Consider the following 13,718-nt stretch of genomic DNA (forward strand, 5'->3'; position numbering starts at 1 on the left):
AAATAGAATCGAGGCGATGTACATTTCATTAACAAAATAAATAGGGTAACGAAAATATATACAGTTGAGCGGACGAGTACAGTGCTGAGGGGATGGGAAGGGAGAGGGGGAGGAGCAGAGGGAAAGGGGGGAAAAGAGGGTTAAGCTGCGGAGAGGTGAAGGGGGGGTGGTAGAGGGAGTAGAAGGAGAAGAGGAGCTCAGTCTGCGAAGGCCTCTTGGAGGGGGTGAGTTTTAAGTAGGGTTTTGAAGAGGGGAAGACAATCAGTTTGGCGGAGGTGAGGAGGGAGGGCGTTCCGGGACCGCGGGAGGACGTGGCCCAGGGATCGACGGCGGGACCCATCGCTTAACAGATACCACCATTTCTTTTTATTTATTTTTGTGGTGTTGGGAGAGGTTCATTTATTGAGTGCTTAGTCTGTGCGGAGCACTGTATGAAGCGCTTGGGCCCAACGGGGGGTTGTCCTGAGGAGAAACAGGCCAAGCACGCTCGGCTAGGCCCGACCCATCAGCCTTTGCGGCGAGAGAGGCCAAGGAGCCAACTAGGCCGGACAGGCCACCTCCAGCCCCCTCCACGAAGGGCAAAGCAACCACCAAGACGACCCCAGCCATGCCGACCTTGCCCTCCCCCGGCCCCCGGCTCCACCCCCGCCTTCCGACCGACGGGGCGGGGCTCCCTCAGGGTCGGGGAGCGAGTGGAGGGGAAAGCGCTGGCTGCCCGGCGGCCATCTTGGCTCCGGGCATCCCCCTCCGGGAGGCCTTGAGGTCGTCGTGTTGGCTCTTTTATCCCTTTCCCCCGGAGTGAGCAGCCGGGGATGACCGTACGGCGCCACACAGGGCCCTCGTAATTGTCCCCTCGACCATCCCGGAGGGGTGGGGGGATGGGGGGGGCGTCTGGGCCCTCATAAAAGATGGCGGCCTAAAGAAGCCACAGCGAGCGGTGGGTGGGGACCCCGAAGCGGAGACCTCATTGGGCAGGCGTTGGCCGGAAGAGGCGCGTCGCGAGGGCGGGCCCGGAGGGGGCGGGGGGGGGCGGCGGCCCCTCGCCCTCCGGCCTTCTGATTGGCTGCGCCCCGGGCGGGGGGGGTGGCGCGAGGCCCTGCCCTCCCCGCCTCGCGCCGCCCCTCCCCCCTCCCCTCCCCGAACCGGAAGTGTCTCGCTCTTTCCAGCTGGTTGTCATTTCACTGGGCTCCGTCCTGAGGAGAAGGACGCGGCGGCGGCGGCGAGCGCGGCCGGAGCGGAGGAGGAAGAAGAGGAGGAGGAGGAGGAGAAGCAACGGAAGAGGAAGGCCAGCGACGGCCCGCCACCCGTGAGGAGAAAAAAAAAAAACAAACAACAACGCAAAATCAGCCGTCTCGCCCCGCTGGGGGGGCGGGGGCGGGGGGGGGAGGGGCAGGGCGGACGGACGTTCGACCCTCTCGACCCTCTCGACCCTCCTTTCGGCCCTCTGGACCCCGTCCTGCCGAGCCTCGACCCGAGGGACTGCCCATGAGGGAAGGAGACCCCACCGCCGCCGTCCCCGCCCCGGTGCTCCCCCCGCTGAAGGGGTGATTTGTCCTCGGCGGCCCCGGAGAGAAAGGGTGGCTTCAGCCCGTTTCATGGGGGAGAGGAGGCCGGGGGGGAGACCAGGAGCCAGAAAAACAGGAGCGGACACTGCACGAACTGCGCCGGGAGCAGGAAGAGCGGCGGCAGAGACAGCCCCGGGAGCGGCGGTAAAAGCTGCACCAGGAGCAGCAAAAACTGCAGCCGAAGCGGCAGCAAAAGCTGCACCAGAAGAGGCTGCAAAAACTGCACCAGGAGCAGCAACAGCGGCAGCAGAAGAGGCTGCAAAAACTGCACCAGGAGCAGCAACAGCGGCAGCAGAAGAGGCTGCAAAAACTGCACCAGGAGCAGCAACAGGGGCAGCAGAAGAGGCTGCAAAAACTGCACCAGGAGCAGCAACAGGGGCAGCAGAAGAGGCTGCAAAAACTGCACCAGGAGCAGCAAAAGCGGCAGCAGAAGCGGCAGCAAAAACTGCACCAGAAGAGGCTGCAAAAACTGCACCAGGAGCAGCCCCAGCCCCCAGAGCAGCAGCAGCAGCAAGCACTCCTCTCCAACCCCCTCTCCCTGTTCAATGCTGAGCTCCTCCACCGAAATCGCCTCGCCCGCAACAAGGAATCCGCCCCATTTTTTCCTCCTCCTCCATATAACCTAATAGAATCTTTATATAGAGAGATATAATATATGAGCTTAAATTATTCCTGATCTCTGAAGCAACTGTGCTGCCCAGAAAAGACCGTGTTTCCCCCCGTTCCCCCACCTCCAGTCCTCCTTTTCTTTATTAGAACTCGTCCGTGGGTGAGTCAGATCTGCCGAGGAAAAACATATGTGATTGTTAAATTATATATATATATCTATATGTGTATATATATATTTTTACTCTGTGCAGTGCTTATTCGTCTACATCCATAGATCCTCGAGAGATTCTGCCTTTTTCCTCCATGAGCATTTCTTTTTGGAAAAAAGAAACCACCTATTTTACTAACCAAAGACTTTGTTTTGTTCTCTTAGAAATAAGCAGATAATTAGACTGGCCCATATTTAAAAAAAGGAAAAAAAAAAAGGTTTTCTAGCTCTTCAGAAACCAGAATTTCACATCCCAAATATTGAGGGTGGTAATAAGCCGGAGCACAAAGACATTTAAAAAAAAAAAAATACTCAGTTCGGGTGGAAGTAGGAGAGTAGTAAGCACTAGGTTCGTCTTCTTGTGATAGTAATTCAGATACTAAAATAATAAATGGGGGATTACGGGTTTGGAGTGCTAGTGCAAAACAATACTGGGAACAAATCAGCTTTTCCAGTCAGATTCCATCCACATCTGCAGCCTCCACACCATCATCAAAATGCAACCCCCAGCCCTGCTGCTTTTATAAATAATAACACAGCTGCCGGTGGCAGTAACGCTGGGTCAGCTTGGCTCTTCCCTGCCCCAGCTGCCCATAACATTCAGGATGAGATTCTGGGATCAGAAAAATCGAAAACTCAGCAACAGCAACAGGACCAGCAAGATCCTCTAGAAAAGCAGCAGCTCTCCCCTAGTCAAGGTCAAGAATCCGGGATGCTGCCCGAATCCGAAAAAGCTAAATCTGAAGAAAATCAAGGCGACAACTCTTCGGAGAATGGCAACGGGAAGGAGAAAATAAGAATCGAGTCCCCGGTGTTGACGGGATTTGATTACCAAGAGGCGAGCGGGCTAGGTACCTCAACTCAGCCCTTAACATCCAGCGCATCCTCCCTTACTGGTTTCAGTAACTGGTCAGCGGCAATAGCACCTTCGTCCTCGACGATAATCAACGAAGACGCCAGCTTCTTTCACCAGGGAGGGGTCCCCGCCGCCTCGGCTAATAACGGTGCTCTGCTCTTTCAAAATTTTCCCCATCACGTCAGCCCTGGCTTCGGGGGCAGCTTCTCCCCTCAGATCGGCCCCCTTTCTCAGCACCACCCGCATCACCCCCATTTTCAACATCACCACAATCAGCATCAGCAGCAGCGGAGGTCTCCCGCCAGCCCCCATCCGCCTCCGTTTACCCACCGAAACGCTGCTTTCAATCAACTGCCTCATTTGGCCAATAATCTCAACAAGCCCCCGTCTCCGTGGAGCAGCTACCAAAGCCCCTCGCCCACACCGTCCTCCTCCTGGAGCCCGGGAGGTGGAGGTTATGGAGGATGGGGAGGCTCCCAAGGCCGGGATCACCGGCGAGGACTGAATGGAGGCATAACCCCTCTGAATTCAATCTCGCCTCTGAAGAAGAATTTTGCAAGCAACCACATCCAGCTGCAGAAATACGCTCGGCCCAGCTCGGCTTTTGCTCCCAAATCTTGGATGGAGGACAGTTTGAACAGAGCTGACAACATTTTTCCATTTCAGGTGAGGTTCTCCTCTTTAAGACAGGTGAAAAGAAATCGCAGGCGGCAGCAGGGTGAGATTCAGTCCTTCCACCTGACGGTCTGGGGGACGAGATGGCAAACCTTAAATTGTTTGTCGTCGGCCTCAGAGTGCCTAATTCTAACACTGCCCCTCGTCAGACAATAATAGAGACCCAAGTGCTGGTCATTCATTTTATGTTTGAATCACCGGGAGGTGATTTGGAACCTGCGATCTATAATTGACCGTCTTTGGCAGTGACAGCTCTTTCGGAAGCTGGTTTTTATGAGAGTCAAGTAATTTGTCATGGGGTCACAATGAATTGCAAGGCTTTCATGATTGAAATTGGGAAGTGTGGATCTCTTCCCCTTTATTGTAGCAGAGAAAAGATAGGGGACCCGTATGCGATATTCTGTTTCGCTCTTCAAGCCTGTCTTAACATATGCAGCAAATGCGTATTAAAACAAATGGCAGCGTTTTTATAATACAGGGTGAAGGAAAGTAAAGGTATGCCCTGGTTACTGTATTACAATTTACAATTTTTCTTTTCTGCTTAGCTTGACACTTTCAACCTGCGAACTGTTTGGTTTGAATATTCTAGATCGAGTGACATTATATGATGTTGAAAAAAACCTGTATGTTGCGAAATCCCGTCAGCCTGGTGTTAGCAAAGACTCACGATGGGAAATGGTTATAAGTATTTTCCTCTGCTGGATTTAAATTTTTTCAGTTCCCATTGTCAGAATATTGGCTCATTTGTGAGCCCATGTTTCCTTTTTAAATTTTAAATGGGAAGAAAGAGACGGTTCAACCATTACTAAAAATAGATGTAGACTAATGTCAGTGTTGGCCTGCTCTCTGCCGATAGGGCCTCGTACTGGCAGGGGGTAGGTGGTTTGACATTCTGAATCCATGAGCAGCCGATCTAGTTTGTGGAGGTTAAAAGCTGTTTTGTAAGGGCAATAATGGCCTTCTTTAGATTAGAAAAAAAACAGAAAGCTGTTTGGACAGTAGGCCTGCCGAGGCCAAACTTTGAACTCATTTTCCTGATGGGCAAGGTGGTAATGGTATTTTAAAGCCCATATGGGGTGGAGAAAGAATCTAGTCATTTATCTATTAATAGTTTGCTTTTCCCCTCATTATATTATTGGCGTACCCTCCCAAGCGCTTAGTACGGTCCTCTGCACACAGAAAAGGCTCAATAAATACGACTGATAGATTCATTTAAAGGAACTGAGAATCACAGATTGCAATATATTTGAGGTGTTTGAGGCTATTCTGTCAATAGAAGATGGTTGACCTCTGCGATAGGGGTGCAGAAGAATCAGTAGATGAAGGAAACCTTAGAAGTTAGTGCACCCCAATCTCGTTAAAACCTGAAGCCTTATGTGAGAGCCTTAGCTTAATGGTATAGTGTCCTTGGTTCAATGATTCTGTTTGTTTCCATTTGGATACAGTGGGCCTATCCAGCTCCTTTTTTCAGTGAGCTGCTGGCAGCAACTCTCAGTGAGAATTGTTACTTAAACTGCAGGGCAACTGAGGCATTCGAAGCCGTCAGAAGTCAGGTAAGAATTCATTTACGACATATTGGCAGGGGAGTGGAAAGGTGGGGTTGTTTTTTTTTTAAATTTAGACAGGTAATTTCTCTGACCATTGTATTTTAAGGAAATTATAAAGGCAGCATTTATGGCATTTAAATGATACGAAAGCATCAGACATATAGGAAGTTATGTACATTTCATTCCTTAAGCCTTGGTCCAAGTTTAATTTGTTCCATAGTTCATCATTCAGCCTTCATTCAGAATGAGCTGGACTGACCTTGCAATCTGTTTTTCAAGGCTCAGATGTATGCGGATTTGATTTAAAATATATCTTGGGGGAATCTTGGGAAATTTTGGAAAACCGTTATTTGGGGAAGAAAGTGATTTTTTCCAGAATACTAAGAAATTAACACAGACTTTCCTTTTCAGTTATTAAGATTAGCAAAAATATTTTCTAAACATCGTAAGAATGAGAAGGTAGCTTCCATGCTGGAGAATGTATGAAGGTTGTACGAGTCTCCAAAGAAACAAATGTCATATGTCGTCATAAAAAATGCTGTTTTTAAATTGAAAGGGGAAAAAGGCTTAGGTAAACCCATTTGGTGCAACTAAAGCTTATTTTAATTTGGAGCTTATATAAACGGGCATAGCATCTGTTGCATTATTGTGAGCTTCTGATTGGCCAACACTGAAAGGCTAAAATACTGGTTAGAATTTCAAGGCTTAGATGCATTTTCTCTAAATAACTGCATTATTTAGTGTGCTTAGGTAATTGATCCATTGGGTCTATCTAGAAGGTGCCTGGAAAGGAGAGGCTGAACGAGATCTTTTTAGATCTCTTGTAGCTCAACTAGAATTGCCTCTAGCTTTAACTGCAACTTGAAACATCAGAAGGCTTTGAGAAGTTACTGGCAGGTGTCAACTTTCCTTTTAGAATTTGAGTTCTGTTTCTTTGGCTAATCTTAATTGATTTCTTGAGAGTGGAAGGTTCATAGCAACTTTGTCTTCAGCAGGCAGAAGGACCACGTACAATTAGTTTTAACATGTTTTGTTTACTGTCTACCATCCTGAAATTCTGATGACCAAACCCTCCTTACAGATATTGAGTTTCTGTTCAGTGTAAATTACTCCTTTCAGGTAGTTGAATTATCCAGATTTTCCTTACCTATAACCTCCTTTCGGGAATAGAACACTTTGCTCCTAGGCAGAAGGTAAATGGTCCTTTGGAGATCATTTTCAGCCATCAGCTTCATCAGCCATGTTAGAATATTTGCAGAGTCTGTACTTTATGTTCCAACATGCTGAAATTTGGTTCATCTGTCTTCTAAACAGGATCATTTCTAACTCTTCTTTTAGTTTTCTGGAAAATAAATATGGATAAAATGATTGAAAAGGAGAATGGATTCAGTCTCTGGAACGTTTCACTTGGTTTCATTTGCAGGGGAGGGCAGGTTAGACTGAATTCCAAAATTTCCTGATTTCTATTAAAACATCATTAATAGTCCTTCGATGTAATTCCTTTTGGTGGCAGTTTTATTGATTATTCTTCATTTTCCTCAGTAGCATTTACTGCATGCTCACTGTGTGCAAAGCACTGTACTAAGCACTTGGGAGATTACAGTATAGCAGATGTGGTAGATGCGTTCCCTGCCCACAGTGAGCTTCCAGTCTAGTTGGGGAGGCAGACATTAACATAAATACTTTATAACATATAGTTTTTAAATTTATACAGAGGTGCTGTGGGATTGAGGGTGGCACAAATATCAAATGCCCAAAGATCCCAAAGCATAGACTAAGGAGAAGGGAGAAGGAAACAGGGAAAAGAGAGCTTAATTGGGTAAGGCCTCCTGGAGGAGGTGACCTTAATAAGGCTTTAAAGCTGGGGAGAGTGTGGTCTGGGGTATATGGGGCAGCGGGGGAGGAGGGAGTTCCAGGCCAGAGGGAGGAAGTGGGAAAGGGCTTGGTGGAGAGATAGATGAAATTGGGGCACAGTGAGTAAGCTGGCTTTAGAGGAGCAAAGTGTGTGGGTTGGGCTGTAGTAGATTAATGAGGTAGGATAGGAAGGGGTGAACTGATTGAGTGCTTAAAAGCCAATGGTAAGGATTTTGATGTGGAAGTAGATGGGCAACCAATGGGGGTTTCTGAGGGGGGATGAGATGTGGACTGAATTTTTTTTTCTTTTTTTTTTTTTTTGAAAAATGATCCATAGAGTAGAGTGAAGTATGGACAGGAGTGGGAAGAGACCGATGGCAGGGAGGTCAGCAAGGAAGCAGATGCAATAGTCAAGGCGGGATAGGGTAAGTGCTTGGATCAGTATAGTAGCAGTTGGGATGGAGAGGAAAAGACAGATTTTAGCAGCGTTGTGAAGGTAGAACCGACAGGATTTGGTGACAGATCGAATATGTGGGTTGATTGAGAGAGATGAGTCAAGGACAACTCAAGTTGTATATACTGATATGCTATCAATCAGTCACATTTATTGAGCGCTTACGGGGTGCTTGGAAGGGTACAGTATAACAGAGTTGGCAGTCACGTTCCCTGCCCACAGTGAATAATTAGTTTTCTGCATTACATCAGTTCGTATTCAACGAAGCCATCATTGATGGTGAAATTCACCTATGAGTGCATGTGTTCCTCAAAGGGCCAGTGGAGGATCCACAATCCTGGCCATATTGTGACCATATAAAGGCTGTCTCCTGTAGTGTCATATTTAATGTTTGTAGCACCTGGTGCTGTTTTCAGTTTTGCATCCTTGCATTTTCCCGGCAAAGCTTTTACTCAAAAAATCACGCCCAGCACGGCTATGTTTAGTTAAGCATAACTTAGATGGTAGGAGAATGTTCCAGAACTTCACTGTTCATGATCTCATCTTTTTGATATTGAAACTGGCCTATAAATGATGTTGATGGAATTGCTTGAGGAGCCAGATGTCCCACCTTAGGGGGTCCAGTAGACCCAAGAAGCCATAAGGAAATGCTGTATGGGGTCCAGTGTGCATGGCCATGGAGAAGATTAGAAACTTGTTTCGTGGACCTTTAGTTTGGTATGGACCCTGATACCACATTGCCCCTCCAGTCTGTTGGATAGTCTCCCAAAGGGTGAACTGGCTTCTTTGATTTAGAAAACAGCGTGGCCTAGTGGAGAGAGCACGGGCCTGGGAGTCAGAAGGATCTGGGTTCAAATTCCGGCTCTGCGAACTGTTTGTTGTGTGACCTTGGACAAGTCACCTACCTTCTCTGTGCCTCCGTTTCTTCAACTGTAACATGGGGATACCCATTCTCCCTCCTACTTAGACTGTGAGCCCCATGTGGGACAGGGACTGTATTTGACCGAATTAACTTATCTACCCCGGAGCTTAGGACAGTGTTTGACACATAGCAAGGGCTTAACGCAGGTCATGAAAAACCCAAAAAACTTTCCACTTCCTTTTCTATCATTGCAGTGTCGGGTCATTGTGCTGCCTAGGTAACATAATTTTGTGACAGTTTTCGTCTCTGTTGCCAACATAAATTTTGGGTTGTGCATGGCTTCCCTGGTCTAGGCTGAATCATCACCTCGGTTTTCTTTAAACCTATCATCGGACGGAAACGCCTAGCTGATGCACTAAAGCGATTAATCATTTGCTGTCTTCTTGAGTGTGGGTATCTAAGGTGCAGACATCTACAGACAGTGGGTTTTGGAAACATGAGTTCATAAATTCACTGTGAGAAATCCTTTTGTCATCTCACCTTTTGAACCCTATAAAATTCAGTTGTTTAGGAGGCTCTGTGAATCCATATTCGTTTAAGGAAAAATGTATTTAAGGAATTGAAGAATTTTTTTGCCAATCGGGTCGTACACCTAGGTGGGACAAGTGAGTTATTGAATTTGAGAATCTCTCATTAGTTTTTAGGGGGTTTATATTTTGGAGTTGTCCAGTTTTGAAGGCCCACCTTGGGAATGCCTTCCCCAGTGATCTTTTTTTGAAGTTTCTGAACCATTTTTCCCAGAGTGGGGTAAAAAATATATGAGTAGTGCCAAGCTTAAGTGAAAAGTATCCAAAATAAGCAAACATTCTTGGTGAAATGAAGGCTTTAGTAAGGTGAGATACTTAAATGGTTCTTCCTGTGAAGACTATAGAAGCTCCAGAAGATGATTGCGGCAGCTACTATATCACCTGTCAGGAAAAACCTGTTTACCAAAAGCTTAATGCAGGAGTAACTCGTTTCCAACTATGAAGGTACACAAATAATGGGTAGCTTTTTTTTAACCATTATAAACTCAATAGTAGCTCAGCAGACTTTTTAAATATAGGAACCAAAAGAGCCTTTCTTTAAAATTTAAACATACTTTTGTGAATTTTATAAAAGTGTAAAAAGATGAGACTTTTTTTAAAATTTCTACATTTATTGTGGGGGAAAGCCATTTCATTCAGAATAGAATATAATCCCTGAGTCATAAAATGAAACTAAGCTCATTACGTAAATCTGTTTAATCACCTTGCGCTTCAATAAATTGTTTAATCATCATTGTTGCTTATTATTGCTGCTTCATTTATCTAATTTATATTTGGTAAGCAAGGTATATCCCTTGCTTCAAGTTAATTGTGATTCTCGATGAGGTAGACGCATTTTATAGTAGCTTATATTTTTTGGCTTTAGCGCTGGCGGATTCTGAGCTGACTAAGTAAGCCACAGCTTCTCTGGTAAATTATTTAAGAAGCACAGAATACACAATTATTTTAAGAATTTTAGGCCATGCTGAAGGTATATACTGAGGGAGATTATATTTTGGCAGAGAGAAATTTACACAATTTTCAGTAAGAAACAAGACTGCGCTAGAAAAGGCTAATTTGACTTTTTAATTACAGTTTAAATTATGCGCTCTGAATGTTTATCTGTGAGAATTGTGGAAGTAGTTTTGTTTTACTATTGATTCTTAAGCAGTCTCTCTTGTGTTATTACTCCAAGTTTAGCTACTGTACAAACACATACTATGAATGAGCTTTTCAAATAGGCGGGTAGTTTTGGTTACACTTAGTTGCTGAGACCAAAGCTCAAAATGTAGCATTAAACTACATGTTAAAGTGTCAAGTTAAGAGATTGATTCCATCTCGTTGAATATTTACCAGGTACAGTCTAATGATTTCTAATGGATTTGAACTAAGCTTCTGTGCTTAAATCATGACTTAAAAGATGGTGTCTTTAACAACTAAAATGAAAGTCTCCTTAACTCATAATAATAGTTCTCTCTGTTTTCATGGGACCTGCCCACAAAGCCTTTCTTGATTATTTGTCCCTGAAATGGCTGCTGTCACTTCTTGGTCTCCCTAAACAGCTCAAGTTTTCTTAAATTAGGAAGATTGGTATTTGGTTCAGGCACGCCTCACACTATAACTGGGTTATGATTGTTGAAAGTGTGGTTGGAATAATGCTTGTATCATTGGGTGTGTTTTTCGAAAGACTTACATGTTAAAATTCGGATCTCTTCCAGAACCAGCCCCTATTTTGACAGCAGAGCTCTGCTGGGAGGTGAAAATTGCACTGTGAATTCTTCTCAGTCCATTCCCCACCCCTTTCATCCTGTCTTCTTTTGGTAGCTTCTCTCCCCACTGCTGTCTCGCTCGCTGGTCCCCTCTGTTTTCAGTTTGTACCCTACCGTATCTTTAAAACTTTAATATATTAGTGGCACCTGTAGTCATGACAGCTATCACTACTGCTTCCCCAGCCCCTTTCTCATCTTGGACCCCTCCCTTATCGGCTTCTGCCAAAGCCACGGAGGATAGGAATGGACTGGGTTGGGATTTGTGGCGGGGAGGGTAGGTGGTGGCCTGGGAGGGGACTACCTCCCTACTCCCACAGCACCCCTATATTTCCCCAGGCCCCTGGTTTTGGCCGAGGCAGACGGAGCTGCAACGTGGAGAAGCAACAGCCACTAACCACAAAATCTGAGTGTTAAAGAAAAAGGTACCAGAGTGCAAAGGGAGCATGGGGGTGAATTTGGAATGAAGGACCAGATAAGTCACTGGGAAGGGGGGAAGACCGGGATGGGACTAGGAAGTAATTATGAGCCCCATGTGGGACAGGGACTGTGTCCAACCTGATTACCTTGTATCTACACCAGCGCTTAGAACAGTGCCTGGCACATAAAGAGCGCTTAACAAATAACATCGTTATTATTACTATGTTGGGGCCAAGCAGAGATATGCCGGAGTAAAACAGAAAACCCTATCCCCAGGACGGTCTTAACCCATGCTAGGCTTTTATTTTCTAAAAAGTGTATCTGAATCAAACTAATTTGAGAAGGGATCCTTAAATCTTTGCTTTACAGTTGCTTTCATTGTATCATAATGTTCTTGGGACATGGATGTAATATTGAATCCCACTCCGTGCTCAACAGTGCACATTCCAGCCTTTTCCCCTCTTTGGCCACCAAAAAAAAAAAGATTCCAAGTCCGAGATGATGAGGTCTTCCTGATCCACTTCTAATTTAAATTCTGGAGATAAAATTTCTAATGCTATTTCTCTCTCTTTCCCTTCCCCCTCCTTCCCCCCAGCCAAAAAAAAAAAAAGAAAAAAAAACTTGGCCTATCTAAAATACAGGTACATATAAACTAAAATAGAATTCGGCAAGTAGTTGCTATTTTAAAATGTACTTGTGGGAAGAAGTTAAATATGATTTAGTAATCTGAATATATTTCACAGGAATGAGGAATTGGAACAATTCTAATCCTCGCAAATCCATCTTGGGAGAAGTTATAACCTTTCATTATCTCTAATTCTTGATCCATAAAGAAGGGTGCAATATATAAAGTTTTTTTTAGGAAACCTTAATCCATTTTTCAAATGTTCCTGGGCAGTCATTACCCCAATTTCATCTGGTGTATCAGTATGGTTTTGTGGCCTTTATTTTAGTGCATTACAATGAAAGCTGATTATCCAAACATCTGTTATCTAAGTTGACTGGTTATTCAAGCCCATTGCTTGTTTGCATAACCAAATAATAGGTCTGAGAGCCACTCTCAATTTTGTTTGGTTATTCAAATTTTAGATTATCAGCGCCAACCCAATTACTTTGAATTATCAGCTTTCTAAACTATGGGGAGAGTTGGCAGTTGCCATAGATACCCATTGGGGCGATATGGCCAATGGCCCATTGCTGAAAGAAGAGTGTTTGGGAACTGAGGCAATAAGGGGTACAGATCCCCAACTGTCAACACCCCCCTTAATCTCACGGCTTCTCTTCTGAAGCAGGGAGAGAGGAAACTGTGTGTGACTTTAATGGCTCTTCACTCATTGTGCAAGTCATGGCTCTGCTCAACACTCTTTTCTCCCACTACTTCTGGAAACGCCGTTCAGATTCCCCATCATTTGCCGATACTACCGAATGTCGTTTATAGCTTTGTATCCCACCGCAATGCTTTGTTCCTTTTTAAATCTCTCGCATAAACTCGAGCAAGGCAGAAGATAAAGACAATGCAGAGTTTGAAAAACACAGATCTGGCATGAGCAAACTGAAACTGTTGGGCTTGAAAGATATAGCTACTTTCTCCCAAATATGGTTTTTTTTTTTGGTCAGTAATGTATATTCCTAGTCTTTCAGCTGGACTGATAAACTGTAGTGCTGTGAAGTTAAGGTCATCATCATCAACAGCAGTAGCATTTATTTAGCGGCTCCTTGCAATGTTGTATTAAGTATTTGGTTGAAAATTTATAAGAGGAAGGGACTGCTACTTCTAGGAAATTGTGAAAGATGCAAATAATCTTTTAACAAAAGTTAACAAGTAGATATAGAAATATGGGTGCTAAGATGACTGATGGTGGTAATAGCATTTATTGACCCTCTCCCCATCACTACAGAACACTGCTAAAGCAATTGAGAAGTCCAGAAGGAAGAAGCGACACCTTCTCTGTCCATGAAGAGTGGAGAGTCTAAAGAAGGAAAGGCTGGGGATTGTGAAGGTTGGGGATTAGGGAATAACTCTTGGAAGAGGTATTTTTAAGAGCGCTTTGAAAGAAGGGAGAAACAGGATTTGGCAGAGGTGGATGGGGAGGGCATTCTAGTCAGGTGTGAATAGTGAGGTCCAAGATGGCAGAATGTCAAGCAATTAAGTTTCCTTGGCAGAAGTGGAGTGTGTGTGAGCTAGGGTAAGGCGAAGGGGAAAAAAAGTAAGAGGAAGGTAGCTGTTGGAGAGTCTTAAAATTGATGTCTTAAGAGTTTTTTGTTTTATAATAATAATTGTGGTATTTAAGAGCTATGTGCCAAGCATGGCATTAAGCCCTGGGATAGACAAGATA

At 45.0% G+C, this 13,718-nt stretch overlaps 1 protein-coding gene across 1 annotated transcript in view; it reads left to right on the forward strand.

The window, feature by feature from the left end:
* Window positions 1-2,673: 2,673 nt before the first annotated feature.
* Window positions 2,674-13,718, forward strand: part of CPEB4 (cytoplasmic polyadenylation element binding protein 4) — a 75,536-nt gene continuing 64,491 nt past the window's right edge. Inside the window, 1 exon segment of the mRNA XM_029051066.2 lies at window positions 2,674-3,904. Within this exon segment, the coding sequence (XP_028906899.1) occupies window positions 2,774-3,904 (1,131 nt within the window). The 5' untranslated portion in view covers window positions 2,674-2,773.

This window comes from Ornithorhynchus anatinus, chromosome X1, assembly GCF_004115215.2.
Source record: "Ornithorhynchus anatinus isolate Pmale09 chromosome X1, mOrnAna1.pri.v4, whole genome shotgun sequence".
NCBI classification, from domain to species: Eukaryota; Metazoa; Chordata; class Mammalia; order Monotremata; family Ornithorhynchidae; genus Ornithorhynchus; species Ornithorhynchus anatinus.